General features: G+C 47.9%; 1 protein-coding gene across 5 annotated transcripts in view; it reads right to left on the reverse strand.

Moving 5' to 3' along the window:
* The window catches only part of SLC4A5 (solute carrier family 4 member 5), a 140,714-nt gene that overhangs the window by 9,869 nt on the left and 103,672 nt on the right, over nucleotides 1-27,173 (reverse strand). For all 5 annotated transcript variants that reach the window (XM_033175145.1, XM_033175147.1, XM_033175144.1 and 2 more), the window contains 12 exons: nucleotides 26,436-26,590; nucleotides 25,637-25,849; nucleotides 23,821-23,995; nucleotides 21,827-21,960; nucleotides 20,514-20,785; nucleotides 14,862-14,920; nucleotides 11,717-11,917; nucleotides 7,824-7,937; nucleotides 6,141-6,302; nucleotides 5,213-5,391; nucleotides 4,006-4,078; nucleotides 587-655 (listed from right to left, as the gene is read on the reverse strand). In XM_033175145.1, coding sequence (XP_033031036.1) covers nucleotides 587-655; nucleotides 4,006-4,078; nucleotides 5,213-5,391; nucleotides 6,141-6,302; nucleotides 7,824-7,937; nucleotides 11,717-11,917; nucleotides 14,862-14,920; nucleotides 20,514-20,785; nucleotides 21,827-21,960; nucleotides 23,821-23,995; nucleotides 25,637-25,849; nucleotides 26,436-26,590 — 1,806 coding nt within the window. The remainder of the gene's footprint in view (nucleotides 1-586; nucleotides 656-4,005; nucleotides 4,079-5,212; nucleotides 5,392-6,140; nucleotides 6,303-7,823; nucleotides 7,938-11,716; nucleotides 11,918-14,861; nucleotides 14,921-20,513; nucleotides 20,786-21,826; nucleotides 21,961-23,820; nucleotides 23,996-25,636; nucleotides 25,850-26,435; nucleotides 26,591-27,173) is intronic.

A 27,173-nucleotide genomic window follows, 5' to 3' on the forward strand; every position in this document is an offset into this window, starting at 1 on the left:
CAGAGAGGGGAAGCCCCCTGCTCAGGCCTTAAGGGTGCATGGGACGGGGCCTGGAGGTGTCTAGGTGGATGCATAATGGGGTCTTAGAGAAGGGGTCCTGAGCCCTGGTTGAGGGGAACAGCCCTGGAGCTGGCCACAAAATGGACATTGTCCATATTCAAGGAAAGTGCAAGTTAATTGTAACACAAACTGTTTAAGAATTCTGGGATTTCACAGTAAATACAGAACAAAACAAAAATGTTTTCTTCTGCGTAGTTGCCTTAGGGAAGAGAAAGAGGTATAATGAATGCTCACTGGAGTCAGTTCCTTCTGGATTTTGAATTCTGACCCTCCAGTCCTCATCTGTAAAATGGCGATCAGAGGACTTAATTACATAGATTCAATTATGTGAGGCCTATGAAGTGCCTAGCATATTTATTTTGCCTGGTAGTATCAATCAGTGGTAGTACCATTATTACTATTGTTCTTTCATTGAATTAGGACAATTGGGGACAATTGGGACAACTGAATTGGGGGTCTTGGTGACATGGAACCAGACATGGAATGTTGACTCCAGATCATGCAGCCTGGGGAGTGAAAGCCTTACCTGGATGCCATTCAGGGAGGCCACGCCCATGTAGAGGAAGACTCCATACAGCACCGGCAGGGGGATGCACTAAAATGAGAGCAGAGCTTTGGATTGGCCTCTGCCTGGGTCGGGCCCTTGGCCACCCTGTTCTGGATGACAGTGTCTCCTGACCACAGAGGCAGCTGGGGAGCTGGATGTTTGGGGGAACCGAGAGTCAGCAGAACTGGGGTGTGGGTGGGGATGGAGATGAGGGTCACTGGGGCTGTACTGCCCCTTCTCAGGCTGGCCCAGCATGCAACTGCACTCCTGGCCTGGTCCCTCACTGCACTGTGCGGAAGCCATGTGGTCTGGCTGAAGAAATACCTTCTGGAAAGTGAGAAGACTCCACAGACTGCCCCCTCCTCATTCCTGCCAGCTCCTTCCTACCTCCAGCCTCAGGTGAGGGCCCCTAAAACTGCTCAGCCTGCAGGGGCATGGGGAACTTTAATGAGTTGACCTACATTGGCAGGGAGTACCCAGGACACTTAACAGAAATCACGCATCAGGCCGGGCATGGTGGCTCACGCCTGTAGTCCTAGCACTTTGGGAGGCCGAGGCAGGTGGATGACCTGAGGTCAGGAGTTCGAGACCAGCCTGGCCAACACAGTGAAACCCTGTCTCTACTAAAAATACAAAAAAATTAGCCAGGCATGGTGGTGCATGCCTGTAATCCCAGCAACTCAGGAGGCTGAGGCAGAAGAATCGCTTGAACCTGGGAGACAGAGGTTGCACTGAGCTGAGATCGTGCCACTGCACTCCAGCCTGGGCGACAGAGACTCTGTCTCAAACAAAAAACAAAAAACACAGAAATCATGCCTCATGCATAATCACATAAAACAGAAGCAGAACAAAAGTGTGTAAACTAATCAGCACTCATCACCAACTAACCACGAATAGTTTGGTGGGTACCCATCCCTCCAAACTTGCACACAGGCCAGTTTGTTTGCGTTTTCAAAAATGGGATCATAGAATTCATCCCACTCTACAAGAATGATTCCAAATCTTTCACAGCCTTTCAAAGCATTTTTCCGCTGTCTGTCTCAGCTGTTTCTGCCCCTTGCCTTCTCTCCACCTGCAGCTGTGGCTCCCCATGGTGAGCAGAGGCTGCTCCTCCTTGTGGTCATGTTAGAGCACTCTGGAGAGCACAGAGCACTATGCCAACACTAGAAGGGCTTTAGAGGAATTTTTGGCCCCTAAAGAAGGCTATTCTTGGATTGGGTTTTTTTTTTTTTTTTTTTTTTTTTTGAAGACAGATTCTCGATATGTTGGTCATTCTGGTCTCAAACTATTGTCCTCAAGCGATCCTCCCGCCTCAGCCTCCCAAGGTGTTAGGATTACAGATGTGAGCCATCATGCCTGGCTGATTCGAAGGTTGTTTTGTTTTGTTTTGTTTTGAGACGGAGTCTCACTCTGTCTTGCCCAGGCTGGAGTGCAGTGGTGCAATCTCAGCTCACTGCAGCCTCCCCTCCTGAGCTCAACCAATTCTCCTGTCTCAGCCTCCTGAGTAGCTGGGACTACAGGCGTGTGCCACCACACCCGGCTATTTTTGTATTTTTAGTAGACACAGGGTTTCACCATGTTGGCCAGGCTGGTCTTGAACTCCTGACCTTAGGTGATCCAACTGCCTCGGCCTCCCAAAGTGTTGGGATTACAGGCTTGAGTCACCACACCCAGCCTGATTTGAGCTTTTTAATGCAAATACTTGTATGTTAAACAGTGTCAAAATTGACATACACAATGGCACCTTGGAACCCGTTCTACAAAAGTAAATAGTCCCTGGCCATTTAAAATATATTTTTAAATAAACAAAATGTTTGCCCTCCTGTGTGCAATTTGTTTCCCCAAGAAGGGAAATATCCCTTTAAAAATGCTAGCCTCCTACCTACTGCTCAGGTATGCCCAGTACCAATTCTCAAGCCAGAAATATTTTCCATTGTAAATACATCAGCCAGAATCATAATTCTTTAGCCTTTGTTTCTTACAAGGTCACCTCTGAAATGAGGTGTTTTTTTTTTTTTTTGAGAAGAGGCCTTACTCTGTCGCCCAGACTGGAGTGCAGCAGCATGATCACGGCTCACTGCAGCCTCGACCTCCTGGGCTCAAGTGATCATGCCTCACACGTACCATCATGCCTGGCTAACTTTTGTATTTTTTGTAGAGATGGGGGTCTCGCTATGTTGCCCAAGATGGTCTTGAACTCCTGGTCTCAAGTGATCCTCCCACCTCGGCCTCCCAAAGTCCTGGGATTATAGGCATGAAGCCACCATGCCTGGTCATGAGCTGTTTTGAGATATTCAAAGAGGAAAAATAATATTGGCAAAAGGTTGAGGCAATTACAGGTAAACTTAATTCAAGAAAGGAAAGTCTTACGTGAGCACTGATCAAGGGAAAGGAAGATTGATGGGCGATTGGCTGGAGTGGAGAGCAGGGAAGCCTGGTGGGAACACCTTGCTTTCTGGAGTCTCTCCAGAAAGAGACCCTTGTGGGGGACACCTGCCTCCATTGTACCCCTACTTGACTTAATCTCTTGGCTGTTGTGGTGGGACATGAGCAAGAGGAGCTTCAAGCTGTGTGGGAAAAAGTCACCCAGGTCCCAAGACTTCCTGAGTTCAGGTGATCCTCCCGCCTCAGCCTCCTGAGTAGCTGGACTACAGGGATGTACCACCATGTTTGGCCTTGTGCTGCAAGTTTTAAACTTCATGAGCCCTAAACTCCAGCAATGTGGACACACACCCCATTCAGGAAGTTCCTGATCTAAGCAGGGCTAGAACTTGGCAGAACTTTCAGAGGGAAGAGTATCCTCCAGAAGGTGAGAGTGGCCCTGAGAGGGGTGGGAGAGAGGATTAGTGATGACAAAAAACTGCAGCATCACAGAAAACGACGGTGACAGTGTGGAAACATTGCTTTGGCCTAGTAAGACTGTGCCTTTCTTTCTTTTTCTTTTCCTTCTTTCTTCTTTCTTTCTTTCTTTTTTTTTTTTTTTTTGTGAGACAGTTTCGCTCTTGTTGCCCAGGCTGGAGTGCAGTGGTATGATCTTGGCTCACTGCAACCTCCACCTCCCAGGTTCAAGTGATTCTCGTGTCTCAGCCTCCCGAGTAGCTGTGATTACAGGCCTTAGCCACCACGCCCGACTAATTTTTGTTATTTTTAGTAGAGACAGGGTTTCACCATGTTGGTCAGGCTGGTCTTGAACTCCTGCCCTCAGGTGATCCACCTGCCTCGGCCTCCCAAAGTGCTGGGATTACAGGTGTGAGTCACTGTGCCCGGCCAAGACTGTGCCTTTTTTAGGGGGCTGATAGGCCCGTGATCCCTAGCCATGTGGGGACCCCCTCCCTCCCTGAGGCATCCACTCTGCTTTCTCAGGCGACGAGGCCCTAGGTGAGAGTATAGGACCTCACCTTTAGGATGGGAGCCAGGAAGACCGAGATTCCCGTCAGGATGAAGACGATGATGCCGGTCACTCTCTGTTCCCTGGCAGAGAAGAATACATGGTCAGGGTGTACCAGGAAATGCCTGGTGACCACTCCGGCCCTCCTGCTCACTGTGGGCACCTGAAGTTTGTGTCCAAGGCCATGGCCTCGAGGGCTTCTGTATGGAGCTCTGCCTGGTTGCCTGAGGCCCAGCTGAACCATATGTGGGAAGACAGGCAGCCCCCAAGGCATCTTGCAGGGGCATTGAGGGAGGCCGCTTAGTGTAGTGGCTCGTAGCTGGGGTGCTTGAGCAGAACTGATGTGGGCTGGATCCTGGCTCCGCCACTTGCTAGTTATGTGGCATTGGGCAGGAGCCTGCCCATCTTCAGCTTCAGTATATGCAGATAATGGCACCTATTGTTGCGAGGATACATGCAAGATAAAATGCTATTACTCTGCCCTTTGATTTTAAGATTTCACTTTTGTGGGGCACAATGAATGAGGATCTGGGGAAGGGGACACCAGCAGAGCAGGTGTCAGGGGTGGGAGGCAGGTGAGCCCTGCAGTCGGGCAGAGAAGCATCATTCGGGCAGGCTGGGTAGCTCAAGTATCCCAAGATAGTGGGAGAAGTTCTTAGGGCAGCCACGTAGGTGAATGCCAGGGTTTGGTGTGGTCTCACCCTGGAGGTCCTAAGGGGCTGAAGATGCACTTCTCTGCCTACCACGGGGTGTAAGAGAAGGGGCAAGTGAAGGAACAGGAGTGACAGGCAGGGCCATGGACCGGGGAGTGGGGGTGATCCTGGGATAGCCTTCTGGAGGAATGGAGACTGAGCAGGACCCGAACCCACAAGAGGGCCATCAGGGCAGTCGGGGCCTGGAGGGTCCTGAGGAAGAGAAAAAGAGCAGGACAGCACGAGGCCTTGTGGGGACCTTGGGTGGCCGATGCAGATGAGTGTCTGGCATGTGCGCATGTTTATGGATGGGATATGCATACTGCTTGGAGCCCAGTAGGTAAAAATCCCCACTTAAGAGTTGGACTTCTGTCTCTCTCCTTCTCTCCCTCCAGGGATAGCACTCATGTCCCTGTGGTTCTTGGGCCATCAGAGCCCAAATTCTTTTGTGGCAGGCAAAGCCAGCTTCCCCTCTCTGAGTGGGTCCCTCCCCGTTGGGTGATTCCTAGGTCCTGACCCTCCTACCTGACTCCTAGGAACTGGGGCTGCTCCCCAGGGGCGCTGGTCTCTGTCTCCATCTTGAGGCTGTCGATGTGGGCGATGGAGATGACTGTGGCAGCCACGTACCAGGGAAGCCCCATAAAGGAGCACAAGGCCATGAGGATGCCCACCCAGAACAGGTCCAGATGGTAGCCAGCAGCCTTCTGCAGGAGCAGGGTGGGGTGGGGAGGGAGAAGTTTCTGGGGAGCCAGTTCCTCCTGGAAGCAGCCACTCTGTGGAACATGGTTCAAGGCCCCCCTGCCTTCCAGAAGATACTGAAGGGGCCTGAGGTGCTCCTTGCAAGGATTGCAGAGGTGGGCAGGTCCTACCACCCCATCTGAAAGGGTGAACTGCCTAAGGGACATGGGTCATAGAAGAGAGGGATGTTCAAGCTTGGAGAGGCCCTGGGTTTGGGTCTCTGGGGAGAAGGGCCCAGAAGGTGGCCACAGGGTCTCTGCAGTTCCTGAGGGGCCCCAGCTGGGACAGGCCACACCTAGAGTGGTCCAGACCGGGAGCGGGGAGGGGGTGACCCGAGTCTTCTCAGGCTCACAGGCTGGATGGGGAGTTGCAGAGACCAGGAAGGCTAAGGAAGTTCCTCTGCCTCAGTGTTCTAGGCTGAGCCCCCCACTGATTCTCATAAGAACTCGATGCCACTTTGGGAAAGACAGAAAGCCTGTGTCCAGTGGCCCAGCCTAGTTTGGTCCTGGTCCTCAGAAAGTCACTCTAGCCCTGGTGGCCTTACCCACATCTGGAGGTCACATTACCCCCTCAACACACCAAGTGGGAACTTCAGTCTTCTGTCCTCATATTTTCCTGGCCCAAAGTACTGAAAGAAGCATCATGTCCTTCCTTCGCTCCTTCTGACTTTGTGGGAAGAAAGAGGTTATGCCTCTGCTCCTAGTACCGGCCTTACCTTCAGTTTGTTCTCCTTCCGGTTGACAATGACGGCAGTGATCTGCTGGTCCATGAAGATCAGGATGGTCACCAGCAGGGCGGGCAGGATGCTTGCTGGGTACACCCACCACGGGTTCTTCCCAAAGGGGGCCACGAACCAGCCTCGGTCAGGCCGTGTGGGCTGAATGGGAGCAAACAGAGAGGGGCCCTTTCCTCTCTCTCGTCCCAGCACACTTGCTGCCTGGCCTGCTGTCCCACCTCCTCGACTTTCCCTGACTTTGGGTACTTTTCAAGTGCAATATTTTCCCTTAAACTCCTTAGGTACCTGCAACTTTAGACTAAATTCAGACATGGGAAGGAGCATGCACTCAGACAGCGTCTGTAAAACTAAGGAGGTAATTTGCTGCAACAGCCCTGGGGTTGGTCAGGAAACATGAAGGTGAAGGTCAAAGGGCAGCCAGGAGAGAGAGCACAGTCACCCACTGCAAATAACAAATAGCAGGAATGAGGCCCAACAGAAAAGAATAAAGAAATGGGTGGGCCCAGGGCCAGCTGCTTCTGCCTCTCCTGAGTTGCCTGTCTGGGAGCATTATAGAATTGTCTGTAAAACGCTGAACATCAGTTAGTCCTGCATGTTAAGAATGAGGAGAATATATAAAAAGACTTTGTCTCAAAAAACAAACAACAATAATAAAAGAAACCTTAAAGAGAGGGAGGGTAAGTTCTAGAATCTGGACTCCCTACTCTGGTGAGATGCTTGGTGCTCTTTTTTTTTTCTTTCTTCTTTTCGTTTTTGAGACGGAGTCTTGCTCTGTCAACCAGGCTGCAATGCAGTGGCGCGATCTCGGCTCACTGCAAGCTCCACCTCCCAGATTCACGCCATTCTCCTGCCTCAGCCTCCCCAGTAGCTGGGACTACAGGCGCCCGCCACCATGCCCGGCTAATTTTTTTGTATCTTTAGTAGAGATGGGTTTTCACTGTGTTGGCCAGGATGGTCTTGATCTCCTGATCTCGTGATCTGCCCGCCTCAGCCTCCCAAAGTGCTGGGATTACAGGCGTGAGCCACTGCACCTGGCTGGTTGGTGCTCTTATGAGGGAGTAGGGCTGAGTTTAGCTACAAGCATATGTCACCAATTCTAGACTAGTGGGTAATTTCTAAGCAGTGGTTCTCAAACTCGAGCATACTCCAAGTCACCTGAAGGGCTTGTTAAAATGCAGATTGCTGGTCCCACCCCCCAGCTTTTCTGATTCCACAGGTGGGGCTGAGAAATTGCATTTCTAACGAGTTCCCCGTGACTGTGATGCTGTGATATTGGTCTGAGGACCACACTTTGAGAATCACTGTTCTAAGGGACCAGTTTCAATAGATCCTATTTGGCCCAGCTTATAGATTGCCAGAGGTCAGGGAACTGGAGACCCTCAAACAGGAATCAAGAGGCTTCTGCTGGGTTGGAGGGTGAATTTCAGTGCCTTCCTCACCTCATGACTACAGATCAGGATTTCCTGGTGAATATGTTACCCCTCCCCGCCCTACCTCAAAGGACCAGCTCCTGGGAGCCAGTGTTCAGGAAAGGTGGCACACAGAGAACTAAAATGGTCTCTTGACTGAGAGGAGAAGAGAGTTTGATCAGCACAGAGGGGAAAGAATCTACAGCTGGTAGGCAGGCAGACTGGATGCCCAGAGTGGTGGCAAGGGGCAAACCTTGATGACACTGGGCACATGCAGCTTGGGGGTTTCCAGGCCAAAACAGGCATCGATTCCACAGAACATCAGGATGGAGAAAACAATGGAAAAGTCAGCCACCAGGGCCCGCACCTGCAGACAGGAGATGAGCAAGTGAAAGAAGTGAGTAAAGTACCCACCCAGCTCCAGGCAGCCCCAGTCCCCAGGCAGCAAAGAGGTGAACTGTTACAGTCTGGGCTCTGAAGGCAGCAGAACTAGGCTCAAATTTGGGCTCTGCTCCTCGCTAACTGTGTGAGCTTGAGGAAGCGTGTTATCTCTCCAAGCCTCAATTTCCTTCTCTGTAAGATGGAGATGATGGTAGTATCTCCCTCAAAGATGTAACTGAACTGTGACACATTTCGAGTGCTTGGCATATGGTGATCAATGTGGGAGCTGTTATGATCCATGTGGCCATGGCAGCCACTGCTGAAGATGTGTTCTGGTATGACAGTCTGAATTGGGGCACCCAGTAGGTATGATGAGGGCAAGGGCTGAACTCTGAAGCAAACCTTAGTTCCTACAAATCTGTGACAGGTTGTTGTACCCCACCTGGGCTGGGAGGGAGGCTCCTCAATTCCACTGGGGACTATTGACTACTCTCAGACCTTTTGTCCACCAAGAGCCTCTTGTTCCTCTGCTTCTCAGGAGGCCCTTCCTAGGCCAGGTTCTTAACTTGGAGGCCCTTCCTAGATCAAGTTCTGAACCTGACCTTCCTGCCCATTCTGAATCAATGTCCTCTGACCTCCCCTCCAAACCAACTCTATGTCCAGAAGTCTCAGGACAGAAGGTCCCCCATGTCTACCCTGTGGCCTTTTTTTATCTTTTCAGAGAAGGCAATTTGAAGGGCAGGGGCAGGTGACAGTACATTGACTTCATTCCCTGCATCCCCCTTTTCTCTTTAAATTTATTATTAGCATAATATATATAATTGGTTAAAAACTCACATAGTGGAGAAGATTTACAGGGAAAAGCAAAGTCTCCCACCTCCCCTTTTCTCAATCCAGCCCCACCTTCCAGATCCATCTACTATGTCTGCTCGATTTTACTTGTTCTGGAGGTTCCCTCCATGTCATTAACTAATATGCATATACTTTAATATTTTCATTTACTAACTTAAGGTATTATCTATTGATAAGAATTTCCCTTTACTTACACTATGCCTCCTGTCCTTTCCTTATTCCTAATCTTTGATCATTTTAAGCTCCTATGGGATTCCTTTATACTTTCAAGTTATATAATCAAACCTCTCTTTACATTAGCTTTGGCTAATATCTCTCATTCTCCATCTTGCAAGGTGAGGACCACTGCCTCTGTCCTCCTACCACCTCTCTCCTCCTCCTCCCCTTCCTTCCTGTGACACCTCCACTTTGATCTTTCCATTGTCGAAGCTGAGATCTTGTTCTGTAAACACATGGCTTGTGTGTTTTATCTGTAAGTCAATTCCAAAAGTTGAAAATTAGTAACAGCTTTATATTATCATGATCATATAAATATTAGTCACAGTAGAACCAAGTAGTGCGCTAGGTATATACTTCCTTTTCTATAATATTCCTAGCATAGACGTCAAAACCATATGAATGGTTATTAAGTTAAACCACATGAATTTGCCTTTTTTTGTAGGTCGAAACAGTCAAATATGGGCAACTTCACATGGTCCAACCTAATCAGAGAGTGTCAGTTGCTCTCCAAATTGGATGTATCTGTTTATACTCCCACCTACTCCTTTCCATCTCCAACATCTGGTGTCCCAACACCTTCATCTGTCTACCAATCTGATGAGTATGAAATGGTGTGGCCTCATTCCTCTCTGCAACCCTAAATTCCAGGAGGCAATTGAGCAATTTTTAAGTAATGTGAGGGAAAAAATGTTGGTGGCGCAAGAACTCCATGCCACATGAATTACTTTTCATCCTGCAGGCAATAGATAGATATTCTCAGATACAGTGACTGCTTGAGAATTTTTACATAAGAGGAGATAGGGATATGCTCTGGGCTGGAAGTGGGCAGGAAGGAAGAGAACTTGTCTTAAGGATGTACTCGTGTTGTAAGCAAACTATTTTTTACTCAGTTTATATACTGCGAAGCTTCCTAAAGCACCTTTTATTCAGTCTTTAGAAAATTTGGGAAAAATTCAACTATTTATATCAAAGATTTTATCATTATGATTAGTAGCAGTAGCAGTAGCACTTGTAATACTTAGTTAAGATGGCTTTAGGAGAGTGCTAATGGAGTTTATGGTGGGAAAGAGTTGCTAAAATTCTTCTGAGTACCCCCCACCCCACGGCCAGTCACTGCTTACATATTCAAGTGCTGTTTTAATTCAGCCACAAACAGGTAGAAAACAAAATTTAAAACAGCAGTTAGGGCCAGGCGCAGTGGCTCACACCTGTAATCCCAGCACTTTGGGAGGCTGAGGTCGGGGGATCACCTGAGGTAAGGAGTTCAAGACCAGCCTGGCCAACATGGTGAAACCCTGTCTCAACTAAAATTACAAAAATTAGCCAGGCATGATGGCAGGCTCCTATAGTCCCAGCTATTTGGGAGCCTGAAGCAGGAAAATCACTTGAACCTGGGAGGTGAAGGTTGCAGTGAGCCAAGATCATGCCACTTCACTCCAGCCTGGGTGACAGAGTGAGACTCTGTCTCAAAATAATAATAATTATGATTATAATTATTATTTTTATAATAAAATAAAAAATAAAATAGCAGTTAGCATTTACGACAGTATAAAAAAATCAAGTATCTAGGAATAAATCTAACAAAAAAGGTTCAAGACTTCAAGATCAAAATGTATAAAACATTATGGAGAGAAAGAAGACCAAAATAAATGAAGTATACTGTATTCATAAATCAGAAAACTCAAAGTTTGAAAGACATCAATTCTTCCCAAATAGAGTCAAAGATAATCCTATCAAAATTCCAACAAGTTTTCATTTTGGTGAAAGTTAAGATGATTCTAAAATTCATGTGGAAATGCAAAGGGCCAAGAAAATATTATATAAAAAGGACAAAGAGAGAGAGAGTTTGGGAGGCAAAGATATAAAGACTTATAAGTTACAGAAATTAAGACTGTCATACTGATATATAAATAAACTAATGAAACAAAATAAGGAACCCAGAAACAGACCCTGTCATATAGGAACATTTGATATATGGCAAAGGAAGTGTTGCAAAGCAATGGAGAAGGAACAGTCTTTAAAAAATACTGGAACAATTGACTGTATAAAATCACGAAGAAACACTATCTCACAGTACACATCAAAATCAATTCTGATGGACTGTAGATCTAACATGAAAGGAAAAACAATAAAGCTTTTAGAAGGTAACATACAAGAATATCTGCTGTCCAATATTTGCCTTGAGGAAAGTTTGAGTATTCAATTACAATAAAACTAATAATTTCTGTTAATCAAAAGATACCATTAAGGATGTAAAAAGAAAACAACGGTCACAGAGTGGGAGAAGATTTCGCAACACATATCATCACAAAAACATTTCTACCCAGAATATATAAAAAACTCTTGCAAATCAGAAAGACAGACAACCCAAAATGTGCAAGAGATTTCAACAAACACTTCCAAACAGAAAGTCAACTGGCTACACGGCCAATAAACACAGGAATAGCTGTGCTTTCAACTTCATTAGTCATCAGGGAAACGAAACATTTTAAAAACACAATGAGATACTACTATAGACAAAGACTAAAGATAAAAGCCTGACGATACGAAGTGTTGTCAAGGGGACCGGCCAACAAGCGAACACAGTTCTCTCTGACTTAACTTGAAAAACCCCAGTGGTCCAGTGCTCATGTGGAGTCCATCCATGGGTGGACCAGAACTGCAGGTCCCCTCCTAACTGCAGGGTGAGCTTACCTTGGTAGGAAAATAGCGGCTGAATTTGAACTTCTTCAGGGTCAGGGTCATGGAATATGTCCCAAAGAAAAGGATGAAGGACATGAGCGCCAGGTCTGGGATAAACTTGCAGGAATTCCCAAGCAGGCGCCCACCGTAGCTCAGACACTCCTTCTTGCTCAGCAGGGACCAGTCCAACACTGTGAGGTTAAGGGGGTTGTACTTGGAGACCAAGCACAGGAGACAATGGGTCAGCATCTTCCTGATGAGTCAGCTGTGTCCTTCCCACTGCAGTCCCCAGGCAGCCAGCATACCTTCCCACACCCTCTGAGGGACCCCAGCCCTCCTGTCCATGATGGTGCCCTCAGCAACACAGTGATGTTCCTGGGGACGGGCTGGTTCATGGAATGACAAGCTCCCTGGGAAGATTAGGAGCTCACATGTGTTTCTTCATTGTGTTCTAGGGTGCACTGCTGTGCTAGTAAGGAGGAAAAGTGCAGAGAGAGGATGCCTTCTCCCTCAGCAGGCCTGGCTCCCATCAACCAACCACAGGTCCTATGGACGCCTCCTTCCTGGAGTGTCTCATCTTTATTCTCTCCCCTCCATTCCCTCTGTCACATCCTTTCACATGGGGGGATCACATCCCTTGTCAGTCCCCTCTTGAGTCATTTCAGCCATTCCCCACCTTGGTGTCTCAGATGCCTAAAATCCAGGCCATACACAACAGTGAATTTTTATATATACATTATTTATATATATAAATTATATATATATAATTATATATAACAATTTTATATAACTATATAATTTTTATATAAATTATATATGTTATATATAATATAAATTATATTATATATATAAAAGTAAATCACCAAAGCAACTTAAAATGTCCCCTCTAGGGTGGCATTCCTCTGCTGCCCTCACTGGTCTGGCCCCACATCTCTTTCCCAGCTTGTCTCTTGTGGTTCCCTGTTCGAGCCCCACCTTCACCCCGTCTTAGCTGGCCTAGCCCACCCACTAGCCTCTGCACGGGTTTTGTGCTTTTCCTCTCTTGCCCTTCTGTTTATGCTGTTCCTTCTGTCTGGAATGTGCTTTTCTCTGCTGAGTCAACTTTTTCCCAACCTTGAAGACCAGATCGCATTCTACTTCCTCTTTGAGGCTTTCCTTGGTCTCTCCAGCAGCCTCCTTTCCTGCCTTCAAGACTGAAGTACACATTTGGCCTATATTTAATGCATGGTGTATTCTGCTTATGCTGTCCCACAACTTTTCAAGTTCTTCTCCACAAATATATTAAAAACAAATTTGAGGACAGGGACCGCGTTGGTTTCTTTTTTTTTTTTTTTTTTTTTGAGACGGAGTCTCGCTCTGTCGCCCAGGCTGGAGTGCAGTGGCCGGATCTCAGCTCACTGCAAGCTCCGCCTCCCGGGTTTCCGCCATTCTCCTGCCTCAGCCTCCCGAGTAGCTGGGACTACAGGAGCCCGCCACCTCGCCCGGCTAGTTTTTTGTGTTTTTTTAGTAGAGACGGGGTTTCACCGTGTTCGCCAGGATGGTCTGGATGTCCTGACCTTGTGATCCGCCCGTCTCGGCCTTCCAAAGTGCTGGGATTACAGGCTTGAGCCACCGTGCCCGGCCCCGCGTTGGTTTCTTAGATGTCTTTTTTAGCCTTCAGTGCACATGGCCCCTTGCATATAATAGGGATTCAGAAATAGGCACTGACTGATTCTGTTCTCTCTCAAAATTTGATAGTTAGCCAGCCTGGGCAACATAGTGAGACCCTGTCTCTACAAAAAATTTAAAAATTAGCCAGGCATGGCGGCTGATGCCTGTAGTCCCAGCTACTCAGGAGGCTGAAGCAGGAAGATCACTTGAGCTCAGGAATTTGAAGCTGCAGTGATGATATGATCACACCACTACATTCCAGCCTGGGCAACAGAGCAAGACCCCATCTCAAAAAAAAAAACAAAAACAAAACCCTGATCTTTGAAAAATATTAAATTAAATTGCCAACTGGGATGTGCGTAGGCAGAGCAGTCAATTGCCTAGGCAGGAATAACTTAAGAAGCAACCTTGGAGACAGTAAAAGCTCACAAACGTCCCCCAAGTCCTACCAGGTGCTACATTCATCCGGAATTGAACTTCTATCGTTAAGCCACTTAGGCTGGGATGCTGGTTCCTAAAGACCACCGTCATTACTGGGAAAGGCACACCATACCTTAGGCCCCAGAGACTAAGGTGTGCAAAGAACACGTTAGGTTCACTGAGGAAGAAACACTAATAGACTCTCTGGGGCTGGAGAGTGGCACTGTTGGAAATTGGGGGTCCTAGGCAGAAAGAGAAGGAAAAAGGCAAAACGATGAATGGGAGGCTTTGCTTACAGCTTTGTGTGGCCCTATTTACCATCCCTCAACTCTACCTCCCCTTCCCCTGTGTGCATGTCATATTATTATTATTATTTTTGAGACAGGGTCTCGCTCTGTCACCCAGGCTGGAATGTAGTGGTGCGATCTTTGCTCACCACACCTCTGCCTCCTGGGTTCAAACAATTCTTGTGCCTCAGCCTCTCGAGTAGCTGGGATTACAGGCGTGTACCACTACACCTGGCTTGTATCATATTATTAGTACACATGGGGCTGGGTGCGGTGGCTCACTTCTGTAATCCCAGCACTTTGGGAGGCCGAGGCAGGCAGATCAGTTGAGGTCAGGAGTTCGAAACCAGCCTGGCCAACATGGTGAAACCCTGTCTATACTAAAAATACAAAAAATTAGCTGGGTGTGGTGGTGCGTGCCTGTAATCCCAGCTACTCAGGAGGCTGTGGCAGGAGAATTACTTGAACGCAGGGAGGTGGAGGTTGTGGTGAGCCAAGATCGCACCACTGCACTCCAGCCTGGGCAACAGAGTGAGACCCTGTCTCAAAAAACAAAAAACAAAAACACACAAAAAACATGGATTTAACAGAATGAGGCATGTTTTTAAGTGGGATGTTTACAGTATATACCTAAGAAAAAAGTTTACATCTACAAAGCTCTGCAGGTGACCCTGACGTGAGGTTGGAGTTGACCTCTGCAAGTCTGGGTGGCTATAAGTTGGTCTCATTTCCAAAATCTTTTCTCCCTCCTCCTACAAACAAAAGCACTCAAATGTCTGACATAAGAGGAAAGGACTTACCAGAGAAGCGTTGGTGTCTGGTGCCAGTGGGGCTGAAGCATTGAACACGGTTGTATTCACTGTGGATGAGCACATGACACGGGGCAGGGTCAGCAGCTGTGGGGCTGAGAGCTGCATTCCCAATCCCTTCGCATCTCCTTCCAGTTCCTTAGAGCCAAGGCCTGGCTTCCATTGTGAGGGCAGCTCCCTCTCCACCTTCCTCACTTTGCCCCAGTTAGGGAAGGGCTGGTGGGACCAAGCCTGGGCCACAGTTCTGACAGACCAGCTGGGCCAGGAGAACACCCGCCTGATGATAAACAGCTGGTTTTAAAAACTGAAATAAGGAATCTGGGGCCAAGACAAAGTGCTAAGAAAAACTGGAGGATAACGTGCCTTGTGAATCCCCACTGGCCACTGGGCTTTTAGACTTAAAAATGTTCAAAGAACTTACTCTATGCCATGCACTATGCCAAGCCTTTATATATATTCATTTGTTTAAATCCCAAATCTTCACCAAGTATGCCCACTTTACAGATGAGGTAACTGAGGCCCAGAGAGGTTATATAATTCACCCAAGGTCACACAGTTCATACTTGGAGCCATGACCCCATCCCAGGAAGGCTGGCCCAGAGCCTATAAACTTCCCAGCTCTACACTGTGAACTTCCCTGCCCTGTTCACCTCCACAGATATGTTCCTTCCCTTCCAGCCCTCTTTTTTTTGCCCAGGCTGGAGTATAGTGGCATGATATTAGCTCACTGCAACCTCCACCTCCCAGGTTCAAGCGATTCTTGTGCCTCAGCCTCCCAAATAGCTGGGACTACAGACGCATGCCACCATGCCTGGTTAATTTTTTGTATTTTTAGTAGAGACGGGGTTTCACCATGTTGGCCAGGCTGGTCTTGAACTCTTGACCTCAAGTGATCTGCCCATCTCAGCCTTCCAAAGTGCTGGGATTACAGGGATGAGTCACTGCACCCAGCCCATATGTGCTTTTTATTAAAGGTCAGCTAGGCCTGAAAGAACTTGTTGCTTTGATATTATCATTTCTAATCTGCCAAATGCAAGTTGAGAAAAGTTAAACCAAGGTCCAGGTTTTGAAGCAGAATCGGGAACCCAAAGGTGCTGCTCTCAGCGGCTCTCTCTGCATTCCTTGATAGATACTTCCCTACCCTGGCTTCAGTGTCCCTAACTGTATGTGGATCACATGAGGGTCTACAGGGAGAGTTTCAAGGAACCACAGTCATCTGTCTCTCTTTTCCACGTGGACCCTTCCGTTCCCCTGTTCTGCAGTCTGTCCTGCTTCCTTTGCTCCTCATCTGCAGGGCCAGGCTCCCCCCGGATGTGGCCACCCATAGGAACTCAGGCTTTGGAGTCCTGCTGCCTTCTCTCTTCTTCCTGAACTGCAAGGGTAGAGGCAAAGGCCAGGCCCACCTCACCATCCTCCTCTAGTGAAGGCAGAGGCAAGCAGTCCCTCTGCAGCAGGTCTGGGGAGACAGGGAGCGGGCCTGCCAGCCAGCTTGCCAGCAATATGTCTGAAATGCAGTGTAAGCCCGATGTGGCTCCTGCTGGCTGACACCGGCAGTTAGAAACCCAGAAAGAAGAAGAAGTCTATCTTACGGCTTCTCTCAATCTCCAACAAGCTGTCCACAGGGCTGATGTGACCACAGGGCCCTGCTATGTTGCTCACTCCCATGCCTGCTGGGGGGCTAAGGAATTTCATCTTGACCCAGGGCAGAATATTCCTAGAAGCTCTACAAACCCAGAGGTTTGTTAGGATTGTTCTGAGGAAGGCTTCATTTATTAGATATTGGGGTTCTATTGCCTTTCCTCACATCAGTGACCAAAAGAACATGATGCGCAATTAATGATGGAGACAGAGAAGCCAGGCAGGAAGGCTGCCTCAGGGGTCCTCACTCAAATGCTAGAGAACTCCTGGCTGATGCTTTAGCCTGGGGAGTTCAGATGTCTTTTTCACTACCCAATGTCTTCAGACCACCTTTGATGTCTTCTGCTTATGCTTATCAATTCTTTTATATCAAGAACTCTGTAGGGTTTATCTGAAAGCCATTTGAGATGAAGATGAAAGAAATATAACCTGGAAAATTTCAGACAGGGTCCAAGTATCAAACATTTTAAAATTCCAGTGTTTACAAAGTGGTACTCACTTGGGATTGAAAGCAGCCAAATCAGTGTGTGCAGCATTCATAAATAGAATACAAATCAGTTACAATGGAAGCAAAAGCAAATAGAAAGAGAGTGCCCCCAAACAAGCTTTTATGATGAAGAGTGACAAAGAGAGAGAGTATACTATAGTAAGACTGGGCCTCGCAGTAAAACTAGGATTACGGGCCCATTACTAAGTAGGTGGCCCATGGACTGGGAAAGAAACCTTCCACAGTTTGTCCCCCTCATCCCAGTCTCCTAAATGTGTAGAATTTTCCTTTCCATGTTATCTTTTTCTTTTTTTTTTTGAGACGGAGTCTCGCTCTGTCGCCCAGGCTGGAGTGCAGTGGCTGGATCTCAGCTCACTGCAAGCTCCGCCTCCCGGGTTCAGGCCATTCTCCTGCCTCAGCCTCCTGAGTAGCTGGGACTACAGGCACCCGCCACCTTGCTCGGCTAGTTTTTTTGTATTTTTTTAGTAGAGACGGGGTTTCACCGTGTTAGCCAGGATGGTCTCGATCTCCTGACCTCCTGATCCGCCCGTCTCGGCCTCCCAAAGTGCTGGGATTACAGGCTTGAGCCACCGTGCCCGGCCTCCATGTTATCTTAATCAAAACTAACTTGTCCTAGTTCTAGTTCCTTTACTTTCTGTGAAGAAACTGAAAATTTAATCTTACTGGGGTTTAATGGTCAATAATGGCCCATTATTACTAATAGTTCAACAGAGCGATGGTTCTCAAACTTGAGAGTGCATCAGAATCAATTGGAAGACTTAATATACGTCAGGGTGGACCCTACTCCAGAGTTCTTTCATTTGTTCCTTCCTCCCTTCCTTCCTCCCCTCCTTTCCTCCTTCCCTCCCTCCCTTCCTTCCTTTTTCTTTCTTTTTTCTTTTCTTTTCTTTCTTTTTCTCTTTCTCTTTCTTTTTCTTTCTCTCCTTCCTTCCTTCCCTTTCCTTTTTCTTTCTTTCCTCCTCTCCTCACCTCTTATCTTCTCTTTTCTTCCTCTTCTGCTTCTGCTTCTTCTTTCTCTCTCTGTCCTCTCTCTCTCTCTCTCTCTCTCTCTCTCTCTCTCTCTCTCTCTCTCTCTTCTTTCTTTCTTAGAAATAGAGACAGGGTCTGGCTATGTTGTTCAGGCTGGTCTCAAACTCCTGGGCTCAAGTGATCCTCCTACCTCAACCTTCTGACTAGCTGGGACTACAGGTGTGCACCACTGTGCCCAGCCAGAGTTTCTGATTCAGCAGGTCTGGGGTAGGAGGCTAAGAATTTGTATTTCTAACAAGTTCCCTGATGCTGCTGGTCCAGGGACCACATTTTGAGAACCATGACAATAGCATGACCCCAAAGAATGAGGTGACATCAGGCACCTGGGCAAAGCCAGAGGGGAAGCTATTTGGGAACAGGTGGCTTCATTATATCCCTCATAATGCACCTTATATGCTCCTACGGCCCTTGTTCCTAGAGCATCCCTGGGTTAGTTTTTTCCTGTGGATAGATGATTCTCAGTATGGCCAAAGCAGCCAGGTGTGGTGGCTCACGCCAGTAATCCCAGAACTTTGGGAGGCCGCGGCGGGCAGATCATGAGGTCAAGAGATCAAATCCATCCCGGCCAAAATGGTGAAACCCTGCCTCGACTAAAAATACAAAAATTAGCTGGGTGTGGTGGCACACACTTGTAGTCCCAGCTATTTGGGAGGCTGAGGTAGGAGAATCGCCTGAACCCAGGAGGCGGAGGTTGCAGTGAGCCGAGATAGCGCCACTGCACTCCAGCCTGGGCGACAGAGCCAGACTCTGTCTCAAAACAAAACAAAACACAGAATTTGAATTCTTTTCTAAAAGAGATCAAGGATGTGTGCTTCTAGAAGCTATGTTTGTGTAAAATGTATGTCAATGCAACACTGAATCTATAGTCTAGAAGATACAAGCATGTAAGAGGGCCCTGATGGGGCTTCCCCACAGAGGCAGGATTTGCTCCAGGGCAGAATGAAAAGGGCCTGCCTGCAGGTAGGATCCCCTCTGGGCAAGCAACATGCCTTGGCTCAGGACAAAGGGTAGCATCACCTGTCATTAGATTTTAGTGGAATAATTCAAAATTAATGGCAGAAAAAAAGAAAGAAAAAAATAAATCTGGACTTCTTTAGAAAATCAGTGCAGTCACAGAGGGAAGGGGTTATAATCAAAACTGAACTCCTTGAAGGCAAGACATCTTTATCTTCCACAAGGCCTAAAGTAGGGCACACAATAATTGTGCAGCAAATATTTTTGCTTGACTTATGATTGATTTTTTTTACCTGTAGGAATATATTAAGGGGCTGAACAACCTACTATCCACTTAATTCCTTCAACTCAATCGGGGTATAGATTTGGTAACCCCACAGGAGTCCCAGGAGACCAGCAGGGCCTGCATTGAGAGCCCTCTTTTACAGCCAGGGAAACTGAGGCTTGGTATGACCTTGGGTGGTCTCTGGACCTCAGTTTGCTCTCTGTGAGTCCAGCCTTGGTGCTTGGAGATGTGTACATAGACTTCCTGCTCCTGCTCTGCAGCACCCTGGGCACTCTGGGCACATCCCACTGAAGGCTCTTAGGGGCATGATCATGACTATGAAGGAGGCTCAGACTCTATGGGAAGCCCTAACTTATAGATGACAAGTGTTTTGGCCAGAAAGTAACTCTACAGGAGTGGCACTGGGTGTTATCAGGTTGACCCCATCTGTACAGGGATCCTTTTTACAACACCCTTGGCAGATGGACATCCAGAGAGTGTCCAGGTAACTTGCTACCAACCAAGCAGGCCGAGAACTCCCACGGTGGTTAACTCCCACCATTATAGGTTCTTCCCTAAATTCAGCCAGCATCTGGCTCCCTGGAGTATCTGCTCCCTGTTCCTCATTCAGCTCTACATCCTGTGGCTTCAGAGGGTGAACATGGTTCCTTTGTGACATGACAGTCCTCTCATAACTCATCTCCCTAAGAGGCTGAATAAGCCCCGGTTTTCCAACTGTTCTTAGATGGCATGGTCGGCAGAGCCTCCACTCTGGACATCTTTCCATCTGTGCGGATGTCCATCCCTCAGGTGTGGTCTCACCTTACACGGTATGTGGCTACATGGGCAGCACTGTCTTGGGGAGAGCTCATCGTATCATGACTTGATGGAGCTGGGAGAGACTTCAGGCACCATCAGGTGTATCTCTGGCCTGCAGGAGTAACCCCTGAGTGGCACTCCTGATAGGTGTGGCCTCCACATTACCCTATACTGAAGCAAAGCATGCCTTACTCCTTCCTGGGGTATCCCTGTGCCCTCCTGATGATAATCCTGTGAGTCCTATTAGAGCTACTGTCCCCTTGGTTTCCTTCCAAACACTGGGTTCAAGATCCTGTATTTGCTCCCTTGGAACAGTAAGCCCTTAGCTGAATGGCCCCTCCCCAGCAGTAGGAGTAGAGAGCTGTGGTGAAGGATCAGGGGGCCAGTGGGGTAGGTGAGGGCCCATGGCATGTCTGGGGTTACCGGTCACCTGTGTCAGGGGCGACGCACTCGCACTTGTAGGTGGTGATGAAGTTCGGCTTGAAGTCCATATTGATAGGGTAGTACTTGAAGGCACCGATCATCTTCTTGATGGCATCATAGATGAAGATGAAGCTGATGAGGGTTGAGAAGCCCTCCTCGGTGAAGCGGGTGATATATTTGATGATAAAGCTGGCATCTGTGGCCACTAGGATAAGGCACTGGACAGCTGAGTGTAGGCCAATCCAGAGGCGGAACTCCATGTAGTCCAGGCCATTGCCTCTGGAAGGCAGAGGGGAGATGAGGGGCCTACAGCCCGGGGCTCCTGGCTGTGCTTGACTCCTCAGACCCACCCCTGAGTGGCTTATCTGTCCTCCTGTGGCACAGATGCCCTCCCAGGGACTGTGAAAGACTGAGGACAGGGACAATTCTTGGGTGCAGTTGTCTGATATTTGAGATCTCATGGGGGTCTAGTGTTCATTTTTATAAGAAAAAAAAAATTTTTTTTTTTTAGATAGTCTCACTCTTTTGACCAGTCTGGAGTGCAATGGCTCAATCTTGGCTCACTGCAACCTCTGCCTCCCGGGTTCAAGTGATTCTCCTGCCTCAGCCTCCTAAGTAGCTGGGATTACAGGCGCCCGCCACCACACCCAGCTGATTTCTGTATTTTTAGTAGAGATGGGGTTTTGCCATGTTGGCCAGGCTGGTCTCAAACTCCTGACCTCAGGTGATCTGCCCACCTTGGCCTTCCAAAGTGCTGGCATTGCAGGTGTGAACCACCACGCCCGGCCAAAAAAATTTTTTTAAAGATCTTATGGGGGAGGCAGGAAGGTGCTAAGACATCTCAGTGCCCACAGTTGGTAATAGACACCAGAGTGAGTGAAAAATGGGAATTTCCGAAGAACAGGGCTGGAGCAGCCCTTGGAAATGGTCTAGTCCAAACTCTCATGTTGTAGAGGAGGCAACTGAGCCTGGAGTAGCGATGGGAGCTCCCTGGGTCTGGGTGTAACCTTCTGACCTTCAGCCCAAGACTTCATACACTATACTGCCTATCAAGTCACCATTGCTCACAAACTGAGTGGTGTGAATTTTCTACTCTTGTCGTGGCTGGTCCCTATGGGCTGTGCCAATATGCACTAAGATGTCTTAAAGGCAGGTAGCTGGCAGGAGTCAGGAGGAGCCACCTGGTAGCCCTTCCCATGGTTAAAGACGGCTTTGGCACCTCTGCACCACCACCTCCCCTTTGGGCCTATTCCTGCTCTGGCCCCAGCATACTGCCCCAAGTGCGAGAGCAGGCACTGGGGGCCACCAAGGGACACCTACTTGCTGAAGTCGAAGAGGAGCTTCTCAAAGATGAGGATGGGCCCTGTGCTGCTGAGAATGATGAGAGGCTGTCCCGAGAAGAGGCAGAACAAGGAGCCAGCCATGGCAGTGCCCAGGAAGCTCTCCATCACTCCCTGGGGGCACAAGGAATGTGTGGCTCAGCATAGGAAGGAGAAGGGGTCTCTCCACATAGGCTGCAGCCCAGCAATCTCTCCACGGGCCCAGGCCACAGTGTTTATCCTTTGTTCTGAGCCCTTTCCTGCCTAAATCCTGTTCTCCATCTCCTACACCCTCTACATCTTGCCACCATGACCAGTGTCACTCTGTTTAATTCCATCTAGATAAAGGTACCATGTGACTTCCTTTTGGCACCCAGGGCCTATAAAACAGTGGATGTGCTTTTCTCTGTGTCCATTCTACTCCCAGAGGACAGTCCATTTATCCATTTGATTATTCATTCATTCAAACATCTGTTTGGTGCTTTTAGAGGTCAGATCATTCATTCATTCAAAATCCACTAACTGTCTGTTATGTACCAGGCATTGTGAAAGGACTGAGGACCCATCACTGAACAAGATAACACCTCTTCATTCTAGTGGGAGACACAGGTAAGTAACCAGGCAATTTCCATATAGCAGAGTTTCTCAACCTCTGCACAACGGACATTTTGGGCTAGATGATTCTTTGTTGTGAGGTGTCTGTCCTGTGTATTGTAGTGTGTTTAGTAGCATCCACAGCCTCTATACATTAGATACCAGTAGGAACCCTCCTCCCAGCTATGACAAATGAAAACTGTCTCTAGATATTGTTAAATGTCTCCTGGGGTGAAAACTGTCCCTGGTTGAGAGCCACTGCCAAGAGGTGTGCTAAGCTGGGATAGGTTTAGGGTGCCCCAGGAGCACACAGTAGGGGTAAAGGGGTGGTCAGGAAGGCCTCCCTAGAAGTAGATAAGTGGAAGCTGAGATTCAAAAAATGAGCAGAGAATTGGCCAGGGGAATGGGGTTAAGTGGAGTGACAAGAAACAGTGTCCCAGGAAGAGGGAGTAGTGTCTAAAAGGTCTGGAGCTGAAAAACAGCATGTACTTGAAGAACCAAAAGATGATCAGGATTGATGGAAAACAGAATGTAGAATGGGTAGGGAGGGTAGGAATGCTGAGAAAGAGAATGCTGGGAGGTGAGGTGTGAGAGCCAGGTAGGGCCATGTGGTGAGGGCCACATGCGCAACTGGGATTTATGAGTCAATGATAATGCTTAGTTTCTGGTGTAGACAGCTGAGTGAATCATGGTATCACCTGCTGTACTGGGGAAGGGCAGGGAGCAGCAGGTCAGGAGGGAAGACAAGGGATGCAATGTCAGCTCTGTGAATTGAGGGACCCTGAGGGGCAGTCACGGGGAATCCCAAGGAGCAGCCATGTGGACATGCCCAGAAGGCAGCTGGACAAATGGGTCTTCTCCTTGGTGCACTGAGCTTTCCAACGGCTCTACTTTGAAGGCCTCCACCGGAGAAGACCCTTGCCTAGGAGATTGGCAGGTGTCTCTGCTGAGCTGTTTTCCCAGGGAGGCCTGAGTTGTTGTCATGGTCACAGCTTACCATCCTTCTAAAAATGTCTTAACTCCAAACTAAGAACTCAACATTAGTTTTTAAAAAGTTGGGGGAGAAGGCCACAATTAGCACTCCATTAATTGCGCTGATTAAATTCACTCTAGTATCAGTGGAAAAAGTACCAAATAACACAGCAGACAATTCCCCTTAACGGTTTGGCCTATTTAAATAATCATTAAATGTGGTCTTTAGTAATGAGATTTAGCTTCAGATCTTTAATATTGTCTTATTATTATCATTATTACTTGAAGGGTAAAAGATTACAAATACTGATGGCCTCAACCTGGCTGGTAGATGAAACCTTGGTTTTGGGATTACAAGATGAAACTTCCTGCTGCCACCAGGTGGTGGCAGATCTTACTTTTATACTCAGGGCCCCAGCTCACACACACCTGATAATTGTCGGTGGCATCCCCCAGAAGCCCACCAAAGGTGATCGCGTTGGTGATACAGCCGAGGTAGATGAATAGGATGGCAGAGATCGACTGAATGTGGAAGCCATCATAGAAGTCACTTGGGAACCAGGGCAACTTCCTCTTGATATCCAGACACAGTCCACCGAAGAACCTGCTCAAGACAGGCCCAGGGGCTGCTTTCTCACCACTAACACCAGTGCAGGGGCAGGGCTATTTACAAGAACCTGCAGAGCCTGGGGCAAGGAAAGGAACTTGACCGGGGTGGATGGGGCAAAGATCTTTCCACCAGAACATTTAGGGCCAGGGATGAATTCCTGTAGGACTGAGTTTGTGGTTGGCACCACCCACATTGGGAAGGGTGGACATAGCGGTTTTGGAGAGGGGAAGTCTGATGGGAATATGTCCCGGGGTAGACCCAACATTCCATGGACAATGGAAGTCCTGGGGTCCACAGATGATGGTCCTCCTCACATCCCTGACCATCTGCAGGGTGCCCGCTCTTGGTGAACACAGGTATGTCTAACTTTCAGTGACAGAGGCATCCCAGATTATAACAGATTCATTAAGAACAGATCCTAAACATTATAACTGGTTGGTATTTGCTTATTTTTTGATTTTGCTATCTGGAACAGTTGAGTGGGAGATTTTAGGTTTGGAGACATTGTTTACTGGGATTGCTATTCCCATAGCCCCTAATGCAGTCCTTAGCATGGAGCAGAGTTTCTCAACCTCATTTCTGCTGATATTTTGGACTGGATACTCCTTTGCTGTAGGGGCTGTCCCGTGCACTGCAGGATATTTAGCAGCTACCTACTACATGCGAGTAGCATCGCCCCTCTCAAGTTGTGACAAACAAAAATGTCTCTGGATGTTGCCAAATCCCCTGGGCTCAAGGGTAGGGGGACTAAGGAGGGCCACAGTTGCATACAATGAGAACCACTGGTATAAAGCCAAGGGCATATAAAACATGACTTCATTCTCAAAGTCATGATTTATATGTAGATTTGCAAGGCCACATCCTTTCCTAAATCTAGGTCAACCTGAATGACTCCAAGAGCTGGAAAAGAAACCCAGGCCAGGAGAACTTTTTCTTATTTTCTTAAAAAAAAAGTTTTTGAATAGGTAAATTAAGTTTTTAAAAAAGGTGCTGTTATTGAATTGTGTCGCCCCAAAATATACATTAAGGTCCTCACATCTATGAAGATGTAACACAGTTTAGATTAAGTATTGTTGTGGGCCCTAATCCATTATGACTGGGGTCCTTATACAAAGAGGAAAGTGCTCTGTGAAAACAGACACACAGGAGCCCATGTGGTGGAGAGGCAGAGCCAAGGGTGATGCAGCTGCCAGCCAGGAACACCGAGAACTGCTGGCCACCACCAGAGGCCAGGAGGAGGCCAAGAAGGATTCCACCTAGAGCCTCAGGGAGCATGGTGGTCCTGCCAACAACTGCTGTGGAACTCCTCACCTCCAGAACTGCAGGAGAGTAACCTTCTGTTGTTTTAAGCCATCTAGTTTGTGGTACTTTGTTACAGCAGACTCAGGAAACAGGCACCAAAGGATGTCTAAGAGAAAAGTTTGGGTTCCTCTCCTCTTGTATGGGTCTCAAATTCCCCTCTCCTAAGGCAACCCTTTTTGGGGATCCATGATGGGGTTCAAGGGCTCTGGGAGGGAAAGAAGGCAGGGGTGACCTCAAATGGGCACTACAGGCCGTGTGGGAAAGGTCCCAGAGGGCGGCTGAGGAGAGAAGTCTAAAGGACAGCAGGGTCACTGGGAGGCCTGGGGTGGGCACCTTCCCGTCCAGATAAGTTCCTCCCCGATTTCGTGCATGGCTGGCATCTCTCCATCATCCCCGCTGCTCGTTCCACCGGCCCCGCCACCGCCAGCCCCGCCGCCACTGCCACCACCACCACCACCACCTCCATTGCCTCCTCCAGCAGCTCCACCGCCTCCTCCCACAGAGCCATTCATCTGGCCCAGCTCTGCTAGGGAGAACACAGATTTCCTGGAAGAGAAGGGGGATGAGGGAGAGTGGGTCCCCCACAGCACTCCTCAACTCTCCAACCAAAATTATGAAATATCTTAAAAGAGAGACAAAAATGCAGAAAATGATCTAACAATATCCACACACAAGTCACCTAGACTTTACAAATGTTCACATTTAGCCATATTTGCTTCTGATATATCTTATTATTTTTAAACTTATTTTAAAAGTTATTTTGAGACAGGGTCAAACTCTGTTGCCCAGGCTGGAGTACAGTGGCATGATCACAGCTCACTGCAGCCTTGGCCTCCTGGACTCAATCAATCCTCCTGCCTCAGCCTCCAGAGTAGCAGGGACTACAGGTGCATGCCACCATGCCCAGCTAATTTGATTTTTTTTTTTGCAGAGACAAGATCTCACTATGTTGCCCAGGCTGGTTTCAAACCCCTGGACTCAAGTGATCCACCCACCTCAGCGTCCCAAAGTGTTGAGATTACAGGCATGAGCCACTATGCTGAGCCTCAGATGTATTTTAAAGAGCAATAAAATGATACCAACAGAGTTGAAGCCTCCTTTTTCTCCCCCTACTGCCCATTCTCATACACACCTCTTGTCAGCAGAGGGTATCTTCTTGGGGGGCTCAATTCGGATATTTGGGTCCCATTCTCCAGGGGGAAGGACAATGACCTCATCCAGAAATTCATCAATTCCTGCAATCAGATCTTCCCGATTGCGGGCTTTGTAGGCCACATCGCTGAAGAGCTGGTGAGGAGAGAGGAGGGAGAAAAGAAAGATCGCATCTGTTTCTGACATGCCTGGGAGCATACCACATCTAGTTTTTAAAGAAATCATTTTGAACCACATCTCCCACTGACAACTCACTCTCAGTTTTTGGAATGAGACCATAGCACATTGGTAAAATAAACCACAACGGGACACAGCAGGCGCTGGGGGAAGACAGCCTGTCTTGGATCTGAAGGCCAGGTCTCCATATTCTTGCTTGTAGGACTTTGGTTGAGTTACTTAACCTTTCCGTTTTCAGTTTTCCCCACAGCACGCACATTAGAAAACCTTTGTAGAGCCCAGTCCAAGGAGCTCAGATATTTCACATCCATTTTTTACTTCCAGCCCTTCGCCCTTGGAGGCTCATGTTGTGTTGTTCACACTGTCTCCAGAGTGTGCTTTCTGACTTATGGATTCGATGGGATATGCTCATGTTTAACCTTTTCCCATTTAGGAAAAAAAAAGGTGCAGCTCATTGCCAGCACTCATTTTAATTTTACATAAACACTCTTTAAGGCCAAAGCAAATCTGACTGATTTTCAATGTGAAAATGAAATATAAA

Source organism: Trachypithecus francoisi, unplaced genomic scaffold (genome assembly GCF_009764315.1).
Source record: "Trachypithecus francoisi isolate TF-2019V2 unplaced genomic scaffold, Tfra_2.0 Lachesis_group17, whole genome shotgun sequence".
Classification (NCBI taxonomy): Eukaryota; Metazoa; Chordata; class Mammalia; order Primates; family Cercopithecidae; genus Trachypithecus; species Trachypithecus francoisi.